General features: G+C 47.3%; 3 protein-coding genes across 3 annotated transcripts; 1 reads left to right on the forward strand and 2 right to left on the reverse strand.

The window, feature by feature from the left end:
• Window positions 1-1,576: 1,576 nt before the first annotated feature.
• Window positions 1,577-1,984, forward strand: H6S33_012370 (uncharacterized protein; the record flags this gene model as incomplete). The annotated part of the gene is made up of 1 exon (XM_044843713.1): window positions 1,577-1,984. The coding sequence occupies one exon, from the start codon at window positions 1,577-1,579 to the stop codon at window positions 1,982-1,984; it is 408 nt and encodes a 135-aa protein (XP_044695019.1).
• A 3,914-nt stretch (window positions 1,985-5,898) lies between these two features.
• H6S33_012371 (uncharacterized protein) lies at window positions 5,899-8,052 on the reverse strand (the record flags this gene model as incomplete). Its single annotated transcript, XM_044843714.1, has 6 exons — window positions 5,899-6,417; window positions 6,529-6,702; window positions 6,814-6,867; window positions 6,895-7,698; window positions 7,734-7,874; window positions 7,927-8,052. 6 exons carry the CDS (start codon window positions 8,050-8,052, stop codon window positions 5,899-5,901), a joined length of 1,818 nt encoding a protein of 605 aa, XP_044695020.1.
• Window positions 8,053-13,191: 5,139 nt separating this feature from the next.
• H6S33_012372 (uncharacterized protein) lies at window positions 13,192-15,940 on the reverse strand (the record flags this gene model as incomplete). Its single annotated transcript, XM_044843716.1, has 8 exons — window positions 13,192-13,222; window positions 13,475-13,550; window positions 13,720-13,852; window positions 13,969-14,439; window positions 14,507-15,060; window positions 15,178-15,512; window positions 15,628-15,709; window positions 15,811-15,940. The coding sequence occupies 8 exons, from the start codon at window positions 15,938-15,940 to the stop codon at window positions 13,192-13,194; spliced, it is 1,812 nt and encodes a 603-aa protein (XP_044695021.1).
• Window positions 15,941-22,520: the final 6,580 nt, after the last annotated feature.

Raw genomic sequence — 22,520 nt, forward strand, 5'->3', positions numbered from 1 at the left:
CAGACAAGCAAATATTTTTGGTTGTATAAGTTACAAATTTATACTTACATATATGGACGGCAACAGTGGATATCTTCCGCTTGTCCTCTACATCGGTATATCTATCTCTACCATCCAATCCCTCTATATTGCACATCGCTGCATATCGACGGATATGATTTCGTATGGAGGGACTCGCTTGCTGACCCTGTTCTTTAACGCAGGATACACCTGCAGCACCCCGAGACCTTCGTTGATCCGGTAATAACTGCACCCTCCTGTCCTCTCGATAATCATGAGTTGCAACTAATCGGGCCATTACATAGCTTGATCTCACCATTGGCGTAGAAGATGTATGTACATTTGTTACGTGCTGAGTTCCGAATGGATGATTAGGAATATGGTAGGGCGTTATTGCACAACTGTGTTGCTTTCTTTTTTTTCAGGTTTTTGTAAAAAATTAAAGATATTTCAAGAAAAGCAAGCACCCGGTAAAAAATAAAACATTCATCTCCCTTCTTCTTCCCAGTTGCTTTTTTATCGCATTTTGTGGGCTTTATTGGTAAGGCAGGATACATTTTTTCTAGGCGGTGATGTCACTTTGCGGCTCTCTCTCATGCTAGAACACATCATTCCGAAAAAAAAAATTATTTCCGACGAAAACCCTCCCACCCCGCAATTCCCCCTCGCATCGCACCTTGCACTTTATTCCAACATCCTCTCCTAGGAAAACTTCTCCCCCGTCGCATATTCTCACGCCTCAAACCTCACCGGACCGCAAATTGCCACGTGCACTCAGGGAAAGAGACAGATAGACCGAAAGCACCACGCGACCTTAACAACCCTTCATGAGCGCACCCCAGAATGGGATCCCCCCCGTTCTGGTGGAGACCATTTCCGGCCTGACTGCTGGCCTGCTTTCGACACTCGTAGCGCACCCTCTTGATCTCATCAAGGTCCGGCTGCAAGGTCCCTCCCCCAAACCCTTCATTCTTTACCCCCACCCCCGGCCAACCACGAGCGAACCAGGACGCTGAGATATAAGGGGACTTCGAGGTCAACAGTGAACAGGGACTACAAAGCTCCACGGCTCGGGGCCTCCTGGAGAATCGCCCGAGATGTGGCAATGAATGAAGGGCGTGGGGCCCTCTATAGAGGTCTGTCACCGAACCTGGTTGGGAATATGGCGAGCTGGAGTATGTATTTCATGCTGTACGTCTACCACTACTCCTTCTGGCTTTGCATCCTCCATTATTTCACCCTCGCCCCCCAAAAATACAAAGAGGTTTATACGTAATAAATATGTATAAAAACAATTACCTATTGTTACTCCCCATTGAAAATATCTTTGATGCAGAAGTCCAGTTCCTAATTAATATGTTGTGACACAACAAATCACACATATAGTTACGGCGAGTTCAAAAATATCATAGCCGGCTATCGCGGGATAGCAAGAGATGAAGGACTGGACTCTCTCGATTACCTTCTCTCCTCCGGGGCCGCGGGGGTCTGTACAGCTGTATTATCAAATCCTCTCTGGGTCATCAAGACTCGTATGCTCTCCACGGGTCGGTCATCTCCGGGAGCGTACTCATCCATGACCAACGGGCTTCGCATCATAATCCGGGACGAGGGGACCAGAGGTCTGTTCCGGGGATTGGTGCCGGCCCTTTTCGGCGTTACGCATGGAGCGCTGCAGTTCATGTTTTACGAAAGGCTGAAGATCTGGCGAAAAAACGCTAAAGAGAACATTGACCCACCTTCTACTGGCAGCGGAGGAGGAGCTCCGGTATCAGAAGAAAATACGAAAAAGGGACTGAGTAATCTCGACTTCCTTACACTTTCTGCAACGTCAAAGATTATGGCCGGATCAATCACATATCCATACCGTGTCGTGCAGACGCGGATGCAGACTTATGACGCCGATGCCGTGTACTCGTCCGCTCGGGACGCCGTGATAAAGATATGGAGAAATGAGGGTGTTGGGGGATTTTACAAAGGGTGAGTTTCGATCCTTTTCTATCACTCTCTTTTTCGCCTTCCGTTTCACGATTCCATCCAATTCCACCTATCATCGCCTCTTCGGAAGACAAGCCGAACGGATGAGCAAATGGGCTTTCGCCAATATCCAACCGCAATCGCTTGTTTCAAAAAGCGGAGAGCGTCGCTTCACAAGAAAAAGAAAAGGGAGGAACCCACAGACATAGACAGGCAACAAGCAGGGTCCACCCAACAAGCAACCGAAAAAGAAAGCTCCCTTAAACATACGGATAGGAGATAGAGAGAATCCGGGTCAGGTCCGAAATAAAGACTTAAAACAGTTTCTCGCTGACAATTCGTGACCTGGGAATTTTTAATTCCTTCATGGGTCTTGGGAATGTAAATAAATAGGTTGGCGCCAAACCTGGCACGGGTCTTACCGTCCACTTGCATCACCTTCCTCGTGTACGAGAATACCCGGTATTACCTCCAGTGAGGCGAATCGAGACACACACATTTCACACCGGTCACACACACACCACGATTGAGAGACACAACAGGTAGACAGACGCACGTACGAGCGCGGAAACCTCGGCCAGGGCTGTGTTGCGTTTTCTGGGCGAATTGCTAGAGAAGACCGAGAGAAAAAAATTAAAAGCGACATGGATGAGTTTATGGTGACCACAGACGTGTCACCATGCTTGCGACTAGGATGTTGAAGATCTCCTGACCGGGGGGGGGGGGGGGGGGGGGGGGAGAGAAGAAGTTTAGCTGAATCCAGGGGTGCTTGGAGTGCGAATGTTTGGGGGGGGGGGGGGCCAGATTATTCATCTCTCGTGTAAAATATCCTTGAATCTTGGAACCTCCTGTAAGACCCTGTATGTGTCTTTGGTTCCCCATAGGCTGCGAAACGAAACCTCTCATGATGCTTGATTCATGCCTCCAGCCTCGTGGAGACGAAGCGGACCCAAATTAGTGCAGCAAGTGTCCTAGGACACGCAGCAGCAAGAAAAATAAAACAAAAGGTGGTGCGGGTAAATCTCACGTACCAGTACTTCAGATAGCTGTAACAGTTATAAAAATCTATTTCCAGGACGAAGGATTCCCAATGTTCCGATCCGATCCATTACGTTTTTCTTTTGAAATTTCTTCTTGTCTCTTTTTTTCAGTTTCATCATGATGGAGATCGCCCTCGAACGTAGATTCCTCTGGTATATTTTGAATACTCCCGTCCATCCCACACGTTGATCAGACAACGAGCAGCCATATCCCACGGTTCACCCACCACCATCAGACCTGCCACTGCGTCAATCAGTCAGTTACAGCACAACATTTACGCCCGCACGGTACTTCTTTAAAATCCCACCGGAACGGTCGAAATGAAAATTTCACCAGGGACGGAAGGGAAAGAAAATTTCCAGGGAGAGAGAGTAAGAGCTAGGACTAGGACTAGGACTAGGAGGTAGGTAGGCAACGAAAAGCTCGGAGCCTCCAAAACGTAACAGCAACAATAACCCCTCCCTCATCAACACCACCACCCCCCTCCACCCCCATATATGTGGTGAGTTATATGTGGTGTGTGTGTGGTGTCGTGTGTGTCGTTGCTTGCTTGACTCTTGTTAATGTCGGGGGGGGAGGGGTGAGGGAGGGGGAGTGGTTGTGGCCGCCCGCGCGGTCCTTGTTGGAATTATATTTCTATCGCCATTTCCGCTCTTGTCCGTTCCCAGGGTCGTTGTTCAAGTTTTACTTACACCTTGGATCATACTACCATATCATGTGTCTGTTATGGGGGGAGGGGCCAGGCAGCAGCAGCAGTCAAGGTATATAAGGTAGAGAGTACTGTAAGTAGTAGTAGTTTGTATGTAGTTCAGTGTCAATTTGTTAGTTATCGAAATTTCAATGTCCCACGTGATGCATAACAATATGTATGTGGAGGTTACCGTGCGTTCAAGAAGCTCCCTCCACTCTCCTCCTCTATCCCTTCTAATCTACTGTGCTTGCATGTGTCTACTAATCTATCTACTCTGAGTAAAAGAAATAAAGCGAGATGAGAGCCGATGCAGAATCATGATCAAATGGAGCATATATACTTGTACATCAAAAAACTAAGTGTATCCTGGGGTTGGGTTAGGTTGGGGTTGGGGTTGGGGTTGGGGTTGGGAGGGAGGGGGTTAGTGCGTTAACGGAACGCCCAAAACGGGTGTAAGGCTGGGAAGGAGGAGCTAGCTGTGATGTTCTGTTGTCTCGCCCGACTCAGGCACTTTTATTTGCTTTTTTTAGTTCTTATGAACAAGAACATGATGCTCCAGTACCCGCAGGCTTGGGTTTCTTGAATGTCATATCATATCATGATCAGTGGAGTTAGATATAGCCCTGCGGCAACACCCCGTGACTAGGCAGGCAGTGAGTGTCTCTCCCCAGCTCTAAAACAGTTCACTGCTTGCTGCTCCCCAAGAAAGAAAAAAAAAAAACGCGGTTCTTCTTGCTGTTTATTGTTTTTTCTTAATCATAATGGTTGTTTTGTTTTTCTTTTCCTTTACTGATCTTTCCAATAGTAGAGTAGTATTACGTCTTGACTTGTGTGGTGTAACTACATGTACCAAGATATTAAGGTACAGGTTTCCTAAAGATACGAAGCTAAGGAGAAACTTAAGCTAGGGAGAAACTTTTGGTAAGAAAAAGGAAAAAAAAGAGATAAAAATGGTAGTCAAACGCCCCCCCGCTGCCGCCGCCGCGGAACCCCCCCGCCCCTTTCCCAAAAGAAATGCTAAACCCCACCCATACATCCCACGTGCTGTGCAGAACAAAATAGATAAGATCTGGAAAAAACCGAAAAGTAAAAAACAAAAGACATCAGAAAAATAAAAATAAGAGAAAAAAGAAGGTAACCAAATGTAGAGCAATGACCTCATCAAAGGGAAATGGGACAAATAGAAAAAAGAGAGGGAAGAAAGTATGGAGTAACGGCAGATGTAGAATAGAAATACAGATATGTGATAGAGCGCGTGCGGCGAGCCTGTGGCCGCCCCACTGCGCATGCCCCCTTCTTTTCTCTGACTCCCACACAGAGACAGGCCGGAGGACCCCCACGACCCAATCAACGAACCCGAGAGAGGGATGCCGTGGGAAACGTTATCAGCAAGCAGGGAAGATCAGCAACAGGGAAAGCGTACTTCTTCCCCGCCCATACAGATTGGGAGACACCCACACCACACCCCAACCACACACACACCTGGATAGACATCCATCACACCCACCACCACCACCGCCAGGATCAACCACCACACCCACAGACTGTCCCACACCCTTCCCCCCCCCCCTTCCTTCCTCTTCCCTCTCCCTCCCTCCCTTCCCAGCTGCCTAGCTGCCTGAACGAGAAAATGAAAGCAAATCAAATCGAGTAAAAATCAAGCTCTGCGGAAACTCCCCCGTCCGAACCAACAAGCGAACCAGTACCCAAGTACCGGTGCTCCGGTATTTTCCCCATTTAAGAAAAATGATGGGAAAAGAAAAGAAATGCCGCCCCCAAATGCGCACTCACACGCGATAGAAAAAATAAAAAATAAGAAATTTTTGGAAAAATAAAATAAAATAAAAAAATAAAAAATAAATGCAAGATTCTGTAAATCATTGAGCCATGGGCCAACGCCTTTTTTCTTTTTTGCCTAAAAGATTTTTACCCCGGATCCGAGCCACAAAACGGGGACCAAAAAGAAAATAATAACAGGAAACCAAGGGAATAGGTAAGGGGTAAAAAGTTGACCTGACCGTAAGGAAACAAAAAAAGGAAACACCAAACCATGTCGCGCAGGTAGATCCAATAAAGTGATATGATGCAATCAATATTACAGAGCGACGCCATACAACCCCAGGTATAAAAAATCAAAATCAAAATCAAATCAAGTAATCGCTATGAAGATGAAGGTAAAAAAAAATTTGTTACAGCTGGAATTTGCGATCCAGGCTGTACTTTGCCATATCGGTGTGTATCGCCATTGTGTCCTCTGCATATCCGCCCATAGCTACCATTCCGACGTTTCCTCCAGGCCTCATGGGAGGCAGCTGCTGTTCGTAAGAAGAATCCACAGAGCTTTCCTCATCTTCATCCATGTGTCCACCTGCAAAATCAAATCCCCCATCCGGGTTCGAGTTGCTGCCGCAGGAACCGTTTGGCGATCCTAAACTGTGCATATCGCCACCTGCACCTCCCTGGTGATGACGTCCATTTTGATGGTCGTTTCCGCCAACTTCTCCATCATTCGGGCGGGCCTTCTTGGTTCCTGTAATTTTTCGGTCCTTGCCACGGCCCTTGATGCCACGGTTGGAGTTCTTGTATAGCTCTGCAAAGTACTCAAAGAGTTCCCTGTCGGCCGGCGACATTTCATCGGGTTCCCGAACGCCCGCGAACTTGTCAGTCAACGTGCGCAAGGTTACAGCGTGAAACTTGTTTTGGTGCGACTACAAAGAAATCAAGCGAGTTAATAAACATTAAAATTTCATCAGGGGGAGGAGTTCAAAGCTAGAAACTTTAAATTAAAATGATCGGGGGGTAATTTTGAGCGCGCCTACCTTGAGATTCCCTAGCTGGGTAAATTGTTTCTCGCAGTTATCCAGCCGGCAAGTAAATGGTTTGGCACCGTCATGCACAATCTTGTGAGCGCGAACATTGCCTCTTTGGGCGAATCGCTTGCCGCAGAAGTCGCAAGAGTACGGCTTTTCGCCAGTATGTCTACGTTCATGCGTCTATAAAAAAGTATAAAATAAGTTTCATGTTGATAGCCGCAAATAATCGAATGAGGGGGTCGCATGGGTAGGCAAGGTAATATGGGAGGCACTAAAGAGAGAAAAACGGACCTTGAGATTACCCAACTGGGAGAAACGTTGGCCACAACCAGGCTCACTGCATTGCTAATGGAAACGATCAGCGCTACGAACAATGGAAAGGTTTCTATATTTCAAGAGATCGGAGAGAAGGGAGATAGCGGGAAGACCAACAAATGGCTTGTCTCCAGTGTGAGCACGAGAGTGAATATCGAGATGTGTCTTTTGGAAAAAACTCTTGTTACATCCTGGCACATCGCACTCATATCTCTTCTTCGCCTTCTGCGACCCCTTCTTTTCTTCCTTCCCTGCCCTCTGGACCTCCTCTGTTTCTGCCAGCAGTTTGTTGACACCGAGTCCCGAACCCTGCATATTACTGCCTAGTTGGTGTCCCGAATATCCAGCTTGCACATAACCACTGAAAGGCGATCTTTGAGCGAATCCACCGGGATGTATCGGGGTCACTGGTGAAGATTTTAGTTGCTGAGCGGGATACCCTGGGGATGGTGAGTTTGGTTCAGATTTTAGTGTCACAGAATGCTTGGACTGGATAGCCTTCATCAAAGTATCCACGTCTGTCTGGAAATCCACCTCATTATTCGGGTTTGCAACCTTGGTGGTTCCTGGACTACCGCGGGGCGGTGAAGACTGTGGGTATGGGTAGCTCAAAGATCTCGCAGCTTGCTTCTGAGTTGGTACTGAAGGGTTCTGCAATGTCGGTCTAGTTAGTGTTGCTCTCCGCTGACCATTAATGCCCCTGTTTTCCTGTGGTATCTGCTGTTGCTGTTGTTGCTGCTGTTGCTGCTGCTGCTGATGTTGCTGCTGCTGTTGCTGCTGCTGCTGCTGTTGTTGTTGCTGGTGCTGCTGCTGCTGCTGCTGCTGCTGCTGCTGTTGGTGCTGTTGTTGTTGGGGAGCACGCTGGGAAATGATTGCTGGTGTAGGTTGTTGAATACCCTGGTGATGGGCGTGAGAATGAGGATTATGCTGCGGATGCTGGTGATGCGGTTGAGGATGCGGTTGAGGATGTTGATGATGCTGATTTGCATGGGGATGCGGATGCGGATGCGGTTGATGGTGAGCATGGTGAGGGTGCGCTTGATGATGAGCAGCATATGATTGTGGAAACCCGTTCGGAGGGTGTCCTACAACGCCCACGCCCTGATAGTGAGGAACTTGGGACGTATCGAACCCAAATTGTCCTTGATACGCGTCAAAGTTTCCCATCTGATCCTGAACAAACGGCTGCGAGTTTAAGGGCATGTGAGGAGCCATGATTCCCCGTGACGACGCCGAAGTCGAAACTGAATGGTCTGTACGATATACCAGGCCAGAGATGTCCATTGCCCCAGGTACAGGACCGCTGAACCGATGCTGCGTCTTGTCACGATGCCAGACACGAGCTGGATTTGATGCTACTGCTGCTGCCAGAATTGCGGTTGTAACTTGTGACTGTGAGAGGCGTACCTAGCTAGGGGTTTTTGAGGATTTAAAAAAAGGTGAGACTGTGGGAAACCTTTGCCGGGTTATGATCTGTAGTATCCAGGAGGCCGGGGCTAGGCGTCTCGGACCGTCGGGCTTGCTTTTCAATGGGATTGACTAGGTGTAGCTACGCCTTGCTTGCTGGTAGTGGTGGGCGAGCTGATGCTCAACACCTTATAATAACCTTTTCCCCCACGAGAGAGAGAGAGAGAGGCTTGAAGAAGAAGAGAGTATGTAAAAAACTTTTGTTCAGTTTTTTTGAGACTCTGTCACCCGCGCGGCATTGGTATTGGTCCACTAGAAGGGTGTCCTATACCTGCAAGGCGAAATGCGGGTTCGAGAGGGTGTGTGGGTTTTGTGACCTGGGCAGGCAAGTAAGAGTAGAGACCAGGTGACGACTCGAGCGCGGCGTGGGAGATCCCTGGTCAAAACAGGAAAAAGGAATATCAAAAAGAAGTTACTACCGCTGCTGCATGCATCGCAGGTCGGCGAATCTTCGATCGAATATTTGCGGGATGATGTATAATCCTGTGTTGAGGTAAGGAAGGGGGGGGGGGGGAGTGTTGACCGGGTGTGTGGTGATTGATTATGATGGAGGATGTGGTGGTATGGATTATGGGGAGTAGCAAATGAGTTCGTTCAATAGGCCCGTAGTGATATTTCATGTGGGATCAGAATTTAATGTTTGACGGATCCCCTACCCATTTTTTTTTTCAACCTTGAAACCGCTATTTGGGGTCTTCGGCAGAAGGTGGGGGGATCGGAGTGGGGATGGGGGGTTATGTTCAAGGGGGGGGTTAGGTTAGAGGGAATCACCGCACATCATCCGCAAGAGAGAAAGGCCATTCAATTGTAGCCCAGTACTACTACTTGTAGATATCAAGTACATGGACTGTACCTAAAGGGGGGGGGGAGGGAGGTGGTTGGTAGGGCAGGGAGGGCCCACAAGAGTCGGGATGGAGGGTGGATGTATCCAGGCATTCGGGATACAGGACAGGCAGGAAGACAGACAGTGTTCCGTCTGTATTCCATCAATCAATCTCCCCGTTAAACTCCTACTATCGAGTACGGCGTTACGGTGTACGGGGACGCCCAATATTCATACATGCTACACTAGGTAGCACCGTAAGGTAGTCCAAAGAACAAGCCCGTTCTCTCGTTCTTCCCTTTCCCTTGCCTTGCCTTCCCGGGTGCGTTCTCCCTCCCGACCTCCCGTCATGTATGTAGTATGTATCGCCAATCCAGGCTTCGTTCACTAACCTTCAGCCCCTCCGTTGGGATCTGCTAGGGCACGAATGAGGTGTCCGTGCCCGCAGAGACTTCGTAATCCGTAATCTATGGGACAGCAAGAAAGAAAAAACGGGGCTGTCCGGGCACATCCAGTGGCCTACGGCAGGGCCCATCATTGGCAGGTTGAGTCGTGCTCAAACACGCAATACCACTTTATTTCCTCTCACGGAATGTATATACCAGCACATCTGGGCTAGATATGATTCTAAGACGACTACATATGAGCTGGTTTAGCATATGATGATGCTGCTGCTGCTGCTGTTGGCGATGATGATGATGATGATGCTGATGGGTAATGATGAGGGTTGTCGCTTTTGTTGATTGCACGGACTTTTGCTACTCCTTGTCGTGATATGTATGGATGGATGGGTTAGGTTGACAGCTAGACAGAGATACCTAGACAGCTAGGTAGGCAGACAGATAGGTATTCCTCCGTCTTCGCATCTGCTATCTGTATCTCTCTCTCGCTCGCTCATTCATTTATTCATTGATTGATTAATGACCACCACCACCACCACCACCACCACTAGCTAGCTGCCCATGCTGTTTCTTCTATCGCTCCTTACGCGCGAGTGTGTGTGAGTGCGTGGGTGTGAGTGAGCTGTGTGTGCGGAGAAGCTGAACGAACGAGCAGCAGGAGCGGGCAGTTAGGCAGGGTGTCTCTGGACTATCTAAGCTAGCATCGTTGGATTGGGGGGGACAAATATTAATGGACAGAATTGGACAGGATAGGTAGTGGTGACCTACCAGTACGGTCTAGAGTAGGCACCTGTACTGGTACTAACCTTCCTACTAGTTGCTGCCCACCTCTTCATTCCTACTGTTGGCTGTTGGTTGTGCATGTGTTGGGCCCGAATGGGACGTAGCCAGGGGAGAGTATGTAAGAGGATGGGGGTGGAGTAGAAGAGAGGGGGGTCAAGGCCTGCGCGACACTCACTGCACACCAAGCGAGAGGATGAGATGCGCACACATATCCAACAAATTTTTTTGTAGATCTGCGCCGGGCCTTGAACGCATCCTTCACTCTCCTCAGATTTACTGGTACCTGCTCTGGGTAAGGTAAGCCATGTTATGTATCTTTGACCAGGATAGTAGTAGGAGTACCGACAACGACCGTGTTGGATGGATGGAAATGGATGGATGGACGTGTTACTGGGGTCAATGCGAATCCTCATTATCTAAGTCCATGACGATGGAACACCCATGCTACAGTGACAACACAGGTAATAATCTACTTCACTTTACCTAGATTGCCTGGTAGAGGAAGTTCCCTGTTGTAGCTCTTCTCTGGCGTCAGCAACTGAGTACCAATCTGTGAGCACTCTATCTCCAGTACCGTATCTGTGTGCTGCTAGCTGCCTACATCTGCTACATAATTTTACACTCTCGGTAACTCTACCTGACCATCCACATCATGGCTGACTGACTTTGACTATCATCTTATGGCTGACTGTCTGTCTGTCTGACACTGAACTGTCTCTGTATGTCTTGTCCGCGGCCCTACTACTACCACCAAGCGATAGGGAAATGGTCCTTGTTGGGACACAACGCACGGAGCAGCACAGGTCAGGAACAGGATTATCAGGCAATAAATGTCTCGGTTCGTTTTTTCTTACTTACGCTTCTTACTTTCACGTCGACCACTACCACAACTACCACAACTACCACCACCAGTATCCACCACTACCATCACTACCACCACCACCATCATCACCACACATCACTCCCCCCCCGCTCCACCACCGGGACAACCCCCCCATCCATCTACAACTATCTGGCATCCATCTCACACTCCCCTACATACATATATGCATACATACTTCATACATGCCTGTTATCATTACTCCTGTCTGTCAGTTCTGTCTGCCGGTACTGTATGCCCTTCCTCGGTAGTCAGAGTGCCGTCGAGCATTATTTTTAGAGGGTGGGCAACCTTTCCCGCCTACCATACATGTATATACACACACCTCCATGATCCAAAAAAACAACATTTCTCTGAACGTTGAGATTGAATATCTCTGGGTCCCCCCCAATAACTCCCCCCTCCCCCCTTTGTGTTCCTGCTCCACAACATTATTACGCATCGAGATGAGATAAAGCAACACGTACATATACCTACATGAGTAGAGTACATATACCCTACATAACAGACCCTCACTCGGTCCTAAGGTAACTCACCACAGAGATATTATAATGTAGTGACTTGACCACACACACTACACCCCATACGTCCGTCACAACTCACACCCCCCCCACCCCCCCCAATACCACACGCAGCCCTTTCCCCTTCCAAGTTGCGCGCCGCTTATTCAACACACATAAAGTTATCTGCATGGGTGGCCGACCAGGCTCCTCGACTCGCGACCGCGGACACGGGTCGCAGCATCGGGACCAATAAAACTCTGCCCCGGCCGTCATGCAGCAGTAGTAGAGGAATTGAAGGAGGTAAATCTCGTTGATTACATATGTAGGTATGTTGTATGTATGTATAATGTACCCCAGCCAGCTGTATGTGGGTAGGTACAGTAACTCTAGGTAGGTACATGTACTCCATGTACCATGTATGGTATGGTATGTAATGTAGGTAGTAGGGACGAGTGTTCGACCACATGTAGTTAGAGAGTTAGTTGACATTGAAATAGCTCTACACATAGATACACACGACACACCGGGTAGACACAAAAAAAGGCGCGCCAGAGTCGCGAGTGAGAAAGAAAAAAGGCCGCCGCCTCTTCTGTCTGTCAGTGTCAGTGTAACCCAAACCCACCAACGCACATTCCCAGGAGTTTATTTGCGGAGGAGCACCCAACGGCGCTCCTTCAATTACGAGCTTTCCCCACCCCCAATAATATTACTCCCCCCCTCCACCCTTCTACCCCCAATTTGGTTATGCTCGGGCGGTTCCAAGCGAGTCTTCGGCACATGAGGTTCGTCGCAAGCAGTGTCCGAGAATGCTCATATAAGAGTAATATCGAAAAGCTATTGACAAATCTTGCCTTTTCCATGAGGATCCCCCACAATGGAGATCATTATGAAATGCACGGAGAGGAACACGCATTGCATTCTTTTAACGCAATAGATTTTCCGCCCAACCAACTGGTAAAAATAATGTAGACAATGAAGACAAAAAAGCTAGGTAGGCAGGCAAAACGGATGCAGGAGAAGGAAGGCCCCGAAAAATAAAATAGCAAGACAAAAAACGTAGATACTTGTAGGATGCACTGAATTCCAAGAATAGTTTGTGTCCTCCTCAAGCCTTTCTCATTAACATATCGAGGGTTTCGTCTAGTGGCTTGCATGTTGCGGGTTCATCCCATAATTCCCGCCATGGTGGGAAAAAGATTGCCTCATCGACATCCTTCCCGCAATGCCCCGCATCCGCCACACATCAAGAGAGGGAAAAAGGAAAAGCTCAAGGAAAAGCAAAAATACAAACGATTTGCCCAAAAACCGGGTACCAAACAGGGAAAAATTGGAAGCTTCCAAACAAACAAGGAGGTGAGAAAAACGAACACGATGAAAGAAAACGGTAAAAAGTAAATAAGCATCAGAATTTTCGATCGTTTTATCCCTTAAACGGTCCTTTATTTTTCAATATGTCGATTTTACTTCACACTAGTATCCCCGAATTTGTCTCCATTATCATAGGGGAGGATGGTGATAGGGTTCGTAACTGCAGCAACCGCCCACGTCAGTAAACCATCCAGAGGAAAATTTTCATGCCACATCAAAATCGGATACGTGGAAAGCCATGCGTGGGGGCTCAAGTCCAGGGACCCCCGTTTTGTGGGGTAAAGTAGGGCGGGAAAAAAGAAATTAAAAAAAATAAGAAATAACGAGACAAAAATAAAATAATCCGATCAGGGCCCGGAGGCGAAAAAAGAAAGGAAATTGTGGGGAGATGTAAACAACAAAAGGTACTGACCTCCAAATTCTTGCTCTCATGTCGCCGCTCCCAGTTGCAAATAGACCCCCTGAAGGACTTGGGGCAACAGAGATAACTGTTACGATGACAAACAGAAACTCATCAGCCGCAAGCTCCATTGAGAACAAAACTGGAATCAAAGAGCCCGGAACCACCCGCCAATCCTGTCCTAGGTCTCGAAACAAAATTTCTAGGACGACTAGAGGCGGGGGACCGGTTCGGGTGTAATTGGAGGGGGGACTAACCTGAATTCTTGTGACCCTGAAGCATAAGTTGCGCGTTTGCAGTTCGGGGGTCCCAGAATTGTACTCCACGGTCCTTGGAACCACTAAGAACCCAGTTGCCGTCAGGTGTCAAAGCGACACTGAGTACAAAGTCCTGTATAATTGTACATCAGCTGATCTGTCCGTTTGGTCGACTTTCAAATAGGCCGACAGTCATGAAAAATTTGTACGTAGGAGTCTCCCGCGTGGGGAAGTATTATGGAGACTTACCTTGTGTCCCTCGAATGTTTTGACGCATTTTCCGCGATTCGTACCGCCACCCGGCATCAAACCCCTTGCTGCTGACAACTCCCACATCTTGATTGTTTTATCCAAACTTCCGGAGACTAGATCCCTTCCGTTCGGTGCAAATGCGACACTGTACACGCTGTCCTTGTGTCCCTCGGCGCCTTCGAGTCTTTCAACAAGATAACCTGTCTGGGCATCCCACACACGCACACTCTTGTCAAGAGATCCAGCGGCCACGTATCTACCATCAGGAGATATAGCGACAGTGGTAACCCCATCCTCGATACTAAGTGTGAGAACATTCTGACCAGTTTCGATATCCCAGACACGAACGGTGCGATCACCACTTCCTGAAGCGATATGTCTTCCATTCCTGGCAAAATCAAGAGAGTAGATATCTTGCTCATGCCCGTGGAAAGTGTGCTTAATCACACGACCTTGAATGTCCCACACCTACAAAATGTAAGTTAATCTGCATCACCAACGTGGGAATATCTGGAATATCTGAATATAAGCTTACCCGAATTTGCTTATCTTCAGCACCAGTAGCAAGATATCTTCCATCAGGACTGAAGCAGACACTTCGGATGTACAAGTCACCATCCCTGTCCACACTCTCATCTTGTAGATGCGAAACCTTGTTTCCAGTCTTCACATCGAAAATCTGAGCGCTGCGATTGCAGCCCGTGGCAACATATTTACCGTCTTGGCTGAATCTCACACAGCAGACAACACTGTTATGTTCAAGGGTGTGGACAAGGTCTACGTCTAGCAGACGAGGAACCTTGGGGTTGAACAGAGCAAACCAATCTGCGCCCTCCTTCTTCTGACTAGCTGGCACACGGTCCGGGTCTATGCCTGAAAAATCATTGCCGTTCATTTGCGCCGTGTTCAACGGCTGCGGAGACCTCGGACGCGTAATTCGGGGCGATCCACGCTCGGGGGGGAATGTACACATGTTCTGCTGAGGTGTACCCGGGCCGCCGCCGACTGGACCAGCTCTTCCCCCCCTTACACCCTTACCAGGGCCAGGGCCTGGAGAGGCAACTGGTTGTGGAGTACCACCGCCGTAACCTATTATAGTTCAATACATCCAATTAGCTTCAAAGGCTTCTGACCAATGAATCAAAGGCAAAATCAAGTGACCAATAAGTATAGTTCAATCATGTCACCCAATATAAAGTGACTTACCATTTACAAATCCGGTGGGTGGCTGGTACGCCTGTTGTGCCTGTGGCTGCTGCGGCGGTTGGTTTGAGGGGCCTTGCGGGATGACTGCTGGTGGTGGCGGGGGTATTTGGGGGTGATGCTGCTGCTGCTGTGGATCTTGCTGTTGTGGCGGTGCTAGCGGTGGCCCATTAGGACCCCCGCCTGCCATGATCGTTCCAAACAAATCTCTTGGTCCGTGCCCAATAGCTGGAGGGGGAGGCTGCGAGGGACCAGCATTTTGAGAACCATGTTGAGGGGCATGTGCTCCTCCGCGTGCCTCCAGCTCCCGTGTGAGACGAGTGATCTCCTCTTCATACCTAAGGCAAAAGAGTAAATCATCAGAATCTTGATTCCATAAAAAGCTCTGAAGAATAGACACACAGCGCAAAAGCCCTAGTGATGGGCAACAGTTATATGGATAAAGAAACGTACTTTTGTTTCATCGTGGCATGCGCAGCTTCTAGTTGAAAAACAGTCTGCCTTACTAGATCCATCTCCTGAGTCTGGGCATTGACTATCTTCGAGTCAGCAAATCTTGTGAACTTTGTTAGAGCTAGCTTCATTTGCTAAGAAGCAAATTGGCTAGTTTTCACAAGTGATAATTTATAGACGTACTCTTGTGTTCGTACTCGCTGGATCTAGCCTGCTGCTGATCAAACTCGGCGCGGACCTGATCCAGCAGCTCATTCAAGCGGCTGTTTGGAGCAGGCCCCATTCCACGGTGTGAGTTGTACATCGTACTCATTCAGCGACACGCAATATAAGTTTTTTTTTATTGTATTGAATGATTTTGTTGTGGTGAAGATCGCAACGGGTACAGTCGCGGGGGAGCAGGTTCGCTGTATTATGTAGGGACGGTCAGTGGACACGCTTTGCTTTTTATTTCAACTACCAAACACTAGTGGTGACTAGGTTGCGCACAGCTGGGCGCGACAATGTAGGGTTGGACAAGGATGGTGCAGCAGATGAAAACAAAAATTGTGAAACCAACTTTCAGGGGCCTAGTCAGGACTTGGATAGCAACGGTGGGGATGAAGATGATGAAACTATGGGTTGATGGCGGACGGAAGTGGTCAAGTATACGGTGGTGATAGTTGTGTGGGGAAGGAGATTGTTGTTGTGTGATGATGAATGATGATGGTTGTGATGATGGATGATGATGATGGAGGATGGGATGGATACGCGATTAAGGGGATCGGTAGCAATAGTGGTAGTGGTAGTCTTGATGGCTATGTATTTTTGGGTTTTTTTTTTTTAGTTTCAATGGGGGGAGGGGGGCCAAGGATAAAATGGACGCGAACGTGAACACAAATACGCAGGGCTCAGGAGAGAGCGATGTGTTGTGTTGTGTATGGTGCGAAGGGAGTGAGAGTGAAAGGAAGAGCAGAGTGTAAAGAGAAGGAGGGAAGAGGAAGAGGGTGAGGGTGAGAGAGTGTGCGAGAGAGGAGAACGAGGGTTAGGAAATATGTTAGAGTGTAGGTAGCGGCTACCCAAGTACGCGAGAGGCGGCGAGACGATCGAACAGCAGAACGGTGGACGGGGTGTAGTTGAGACAGGAAGCCTATCTTCACACGAGCCTTTGCCTACATGTAAGTATGCCTATGAGCAGGGCTGCCGCTTTCTGGCCCGCTAAAATGGTTTTCGCAACGACCCGGAAGAAGCTGCGGGTGTGGGTGTAATGGGTGGGGAGCTGCATATGCTCTAAGGGTTAGGTGTGCACTAGAAGCTCAGGTGCAACCGCAACAATTTTGGCAGCGGCCGCGCTTTCGATGTTGCTTGGCAGTGTTGGAAAACGTGTGTGTGGCTAGTGCTCCATCAAACCTTGCTTAAACCTCAGCCCAGCGCAGCATCTCTTCCGCCAACGCATCCTATCTCTCGCCCCTCTCTATATAACACAAAGGAAGGATCAGAATAATCGGAACCGCTTGTACTTTCGGAATTATTCTCAAACAAATGCAGTATGTAACTAGTAGGGTCAGCATCAACAGAGCTCTCATTTCATAGCGGACAGCATGCGCATTATTACTACATGCATTCTAGATACAAGCATGTATGGGGAACTGTGGGGTGCACGGTTATCGCGACAATAATTGTTTACCCGCCACCTGTTTTGCAATGCAGGTGCATGGCGTTTGTCAACCCCCAGTGATAATAACACAAGGCATGACTGTCGGTACATGCTCCGTCACTAGCCACAGCCAACCACACCACCCCCCAAACTGGAGTTCCCGTTCCTTACGGCAAAAAAACAAATACATTATGCGGTACACTCTACACCCTCGAACTGGTGGTCAACTCTACATCCACGATCGCACACAACTGACGCTCCACCAACCGTGGGGTCATGTCGAAAGAAAAGAAAAGAAAATCGGGAAACAAAAAAGAAAATACCAACATCAGCAACGAAAGAAACGCGCAGAAGAAAATCAAGAGAGATCATGTCTTAATGTTGCTTTTCTCTTCACACTCGAGCAAAACAAAGCAATGCAGGGAAGACGAAGATGTGGTGGATCTTGCAGTTTGTATGGAAGGAATGTGTGTGAGCTTTTCTCTCACGGCTGCACGCATCCGATATTTCTTTCCCTGCTGAGAACTGCATGCATCCCGTTACACCACCAAAGATATTCAGATCACGGGCCGACGTCTGTTTTCCAGGCTTCTTGGTAGTAGTCTAGTAGGATGACTCTGCTTATCGACATGTGCTGCGATGCCTCAGGGTCACATATCTAAACCAAAAAAAAAAGAAAAAGGAAGAAAAAGGAATAATTGGTAGAGAAGATCGAGGCCAGATATCCACACATCAAGAAGAAAAAAATGGATATCAGAGCTTAAGCACCCCTAATACTACACGATGGATGAGATTACCAAAAAGCGCAAGAGGTTGGACAGACAGTGCGATCCAGTCTGTGGGAAAAAAGCAAAGAAATGACGCAAACAAATAGCCGAGAAACCTTCTTCTCGTTGCTGCCGAGAAACAGCAAAACCGTTGGTACAGCAGAGCCTCAATTACATAATTTCTCCGTACTTGCCGGGGAAATGTTTTTCCGAATACCAAGATACCTCACTCCAGAATCTGGCCTCTCGATCAAAATACTTTGTAACTGCATAAATAATTACCCTCTATTCCCTCGAATGAAGATCTTGCAATCTACACCGAATACCTGCATAACTATCCTAGATATATACATGTAGGTTACTGTATCTGCCGCAGAAACCCAAAGGGACTACATGTACTTTACTTACCATGCCATCGAAGACCCTGGCCAACTTGCCAACCAAGTTAGGGCTTGTCGCGATGTTACTGCTCACTAAGCTTTGTTGGCCGGTTTGTCAACATCAATATTCTAACGTCTTTTAGAGTCGCGGCTTGAACCAAGCATCCAGGAACTTCAGGGCTCGTTACTCGGCCAAATCCGTCGATCAATCGGGAGGTGAACCGAGTGGCTTCCACCAAGTGGCTTCCACATTATGTAATCAATTATTGTGTTGGTCTGGTCACATGACCGGTTTTGATTCTGCCGATAGGAGTCAATTCAATTAATCTTTTTGGCCTTATCTTGTTATCTGTAGTATCCGTAGTCTTGGGCGGGCCTGATTGCCTTCCGTGGAGCGCACCATTCACATTATTATCTATTTAACGTAGCCCTATCGTTCAAAATCATAGCTGGATGTGTTTGCCAGGTGTCAGTTACAAATTCAACACAAAACTGATGCGTTCGCTAGACCACGCAAAGAGTGTTTGGTTACCAAGAATTGTTCTCACCCCAAAGTCTTCGCTTGATAACCAAACTAATCGAGAAGCGAGTCACGCCTACCCCGACATTGAAATAACTTTTCATTGCGTGGACTCATCAGGTCAAGCCCATGTTTGACTCCTTTGGACTCAGCCTGAGTGTCTGTTTCATTGTTTGATAAAGTTTTCAAACGGGCTGATGAATCTGGAGTAGGGTCTTTACTTAGACGCCGTCCTCTTTACCAATACCAGGGCTATTTACAATAATCGAATTTGACGATGTTCTTCAAAGTAAACAATTATGAAACGCTACGACATCTTTCGCCTTGATCATTGGATAAAACTTTAACTGTTATCATAAGAGACGCAAGGTCAATCGGGTGCACAGCCCGGCATTGAGAAGCGGGGTTTTGATAATCGGTCAGATCGAACTTCTAAAGACTTCACAGCGCCTTGTTGTAAGAGTTTGCGATCTCAACTGTTTCTTGTGTGCTTTTACGCCTGACAGTGCCGTGATCGAGTTGTTCATAAACTGAGTTTTGAATTCCCCGAGGAAATATTCAAGTAGGCAGTGAAATAACGGCATAGCCATCAACAAGTTTCAGCTAGAGATATACCCAATCAAACGTTGGGTTTCGGCCCGTGTCAGGTATGTACTCGAAAAGCGTACGCACAATCTTGCCAGTGGTACTTATACATCGACCTCTAGGAAGACCCTTTGATAGGGTAGGGTGCTCATAACGCAATTGAACACCATATCTCATGAGGTCAAAAATCATTTCCTAATCATCTACTCGGGTTCCTATCGACTTATAGTCACTGTGTTGTATATGTGACACCCGCTATAGGCTTTAAACTATTGAATCGGCTATTGTATTGAGGCATCTGAGTTTTATTCAGATTATATCCGTGGGTGTCTTCATTAACTTTGTCTTTAGTTCTCCTCATTATTCTTGTAGTACGCGGCAAGAATATTCTTTAACATATGAGGCCCGTGCGATTGTTGTTTAGGCAATGATATTCACTCGACGATATGGACATGGAGAGGTTAGAAGCAGGCGGTTATCGGTGGTTCCGGTTAAAGAGATTCTATATTCAAAGTTTGTTAACGGCCCCTATATATCACTTAGATGAGTTCTTTGTACTCCATAACATCGAGAATTATTTGAATGTATGAATTCAAACAAGCGTTGGAGAATATTTCTAACGGTTTGTAGCTAAAGGCAGGTATATGGATTGCCTTCTTGGCAGTAAAAACTGGCTACATTTCTTGTGTTTTGTGGCACATTAGTCCTCAAATTTGTGGAAAGCGGTTGAATCTCTCGAATTCAACGTCCTTTGAGCTATTCCCAGTCGGAAACCTTCCGAATCTATCATACTACATGCACAATGGAGCTTTGCCACTCCCCTTGCGTTAGTTAGAGGCCAAGACGGATCTGTCAGTATGGGGTTCAAAGGGCATATATACAGCACCATATGCAGGAGATCTAAAGGATCTTATCCCCGTCTACTCCGGCCGATCAGGATACAAAGAACGTATTAGGAAATTGATTTGTGCTAACCGGATTGACTGCTGGATTCGTGCTGGTATCACGTGATTAATATAGAGGAGTTTATTAGCAATTTGGTAGGACTTGAGCTCTTATTATTTTGAAAGTCCTTGGAGGGACTTGTGATGATGTTCTCTGTTTAAACATAAGACCTGTTCAAACGTTCAAACGTTGAAATAACCCTGGGTGTAATCCATAACCTGTGTTTGACTTGTCACTAACTCTCACCCTCGATTTCGTATCCGTAAAAAATATAATCTGCAGATTGCGATTTTTGCAGGCTGTACCTGCTGACCAGAGCAGGTAACACCAGGGTAACAAGCGTTTAGTTGCGTCAGAACTTTAAGTACTTGTGCCTCTTTTACTGCTTGTATCACAGAAGAAAATGTGCTCGCAGTAATTAACAAAAATGCTAGCTAACGCTGCCTCCCTTGGCATGTAATATGACGTACATATGTACTTCTAAAGTGCGTACATAAGTCAAAAGCCATATTGGCTTAGTAGACACACCACTGCTATCGATACATATCACTATCACACTGTTGTGCGACAGGCCTGAGTCTGGACAGAAGCTCTCCTTTGAGAAATAGCTCCTGTGTAACTACATACATAGCCACATCGAATAAGAGATGAAAACTATGTTTGTGGCAAAGACTTAGACACCCCAGATCTTCCAGCCCCAGTTTGTGGGTTGGGCAAAACCGTTAAAGTTTGTTTACTCACACTCCAAGTTCCATGCATAAACACAGCTGCTGCAGTGCAGTGATTATGTTTATCAACCAAAATAACCTCTTGCGTTCACTATTCCAAATTTTTCCAACCGAGTGATACTACCCGAGGAAAAGGAAGGATGAAGCGAAGATGATATAGCGTATTCTAAGGCTGAAGTCTTTGTTCACATATCCTATATCTACTACGTCGAGGAACCAATGGTTCGATCGACATCCTGCGCAGAAATGGATTGCACAGCAGCCAGCAGCCAACAAACTCATATCAGTCTGCAATGTGGTTATGTAATCTACAGCATTCTCGGATTTTGTCATGCAGCGATAGATTGAAGGTATATTGCATCTTGGGGGTCTAGGATTTCAGATTTGAGTGCTGATAGGATCTCAAGGCCAGAAACCTCGCCGTTCGGTATTCGGAATGCGGGGTCAGGCAAACACCCCGCGAAATGTCTCATCGCCTTTCGAGGTCTACATCCTCTGCTCAATGGCATTAGTACTGGTAACGGGCTAGATCTCCTATGTAGTCCTAGGGAGTAGTAGTTACATAGAGCGTTCAATGAGATGGATCATGGATGAACCAGCGCACTAACTGACTATATAGCACCCTTCGATTTACAAGATGGCAAGCCTTTATCATCGCGTTTATCCGCCGCGTTCCCACAGACCCTGCAACTACCCGCATGCTTAAAGTTAGCTGGAAATGATGTACATATTATCCGCTGTAGGCAGAAGGCTATTGCGCGTTGCTCTTTACTATATTTCTCGGTGGTTGTCGCACACACACACGCACACACGACTCAGACCAGCCAGACACACACAGAAAAGATGCAGAAGCAAGAGAGAAGGATGTGGAAACCGATCAGTATCGGGACTTTTCTCTCAGCGGTTCCCTAAGCGATCGTATCGTGTATGTATGGACGGATATGTATGCGTGCTCGGTGTGTGTGAATGCGTGTGTGTGCTACAGAGGTAGAGCACGTACGTACACCCTGTATCGAGGGGAATTAAATATTAGCATGACCTAGAGATTCTGACTTGATTCGGCTAAGTTTTCCCCTCGTGGTGGAAAGAGAGGTGAAAAAAGGCACCGCCGGTGGGTGTGTATGTAAGGGTATGCCATGGGTTAATCCTACAATCTTTTTTTTCTTTCTGTCTTTGCTCGACGGTCGAAGAAAACGAAGGCTTAGAAGACCCCCCGCCGAGATAAAAGAGCATAATAAACTATGATGCCACCTCTTTCATTTTCGAAAACTTATTTCATGGAGACCCCCCGGGATCGTACGATATCTTTTTTTTCCTGTCTAAATATCAACT

The sequence above is a fragment of the Morchella sextelata genome (assembly GCF_020137385.1).
Source record: "Morchella sextelata strain SCLS chromosome Unknown scls_8, whole genome shotgun sequence".
In the NCBI taxonomy this organism is placed as follows: domain Eukaryota; kingdom Fungi; phylum Ascomycota; class Pezizomycetes; order Pezizales; family Morchellaceae; genus Morchella; species Morchella sextelata.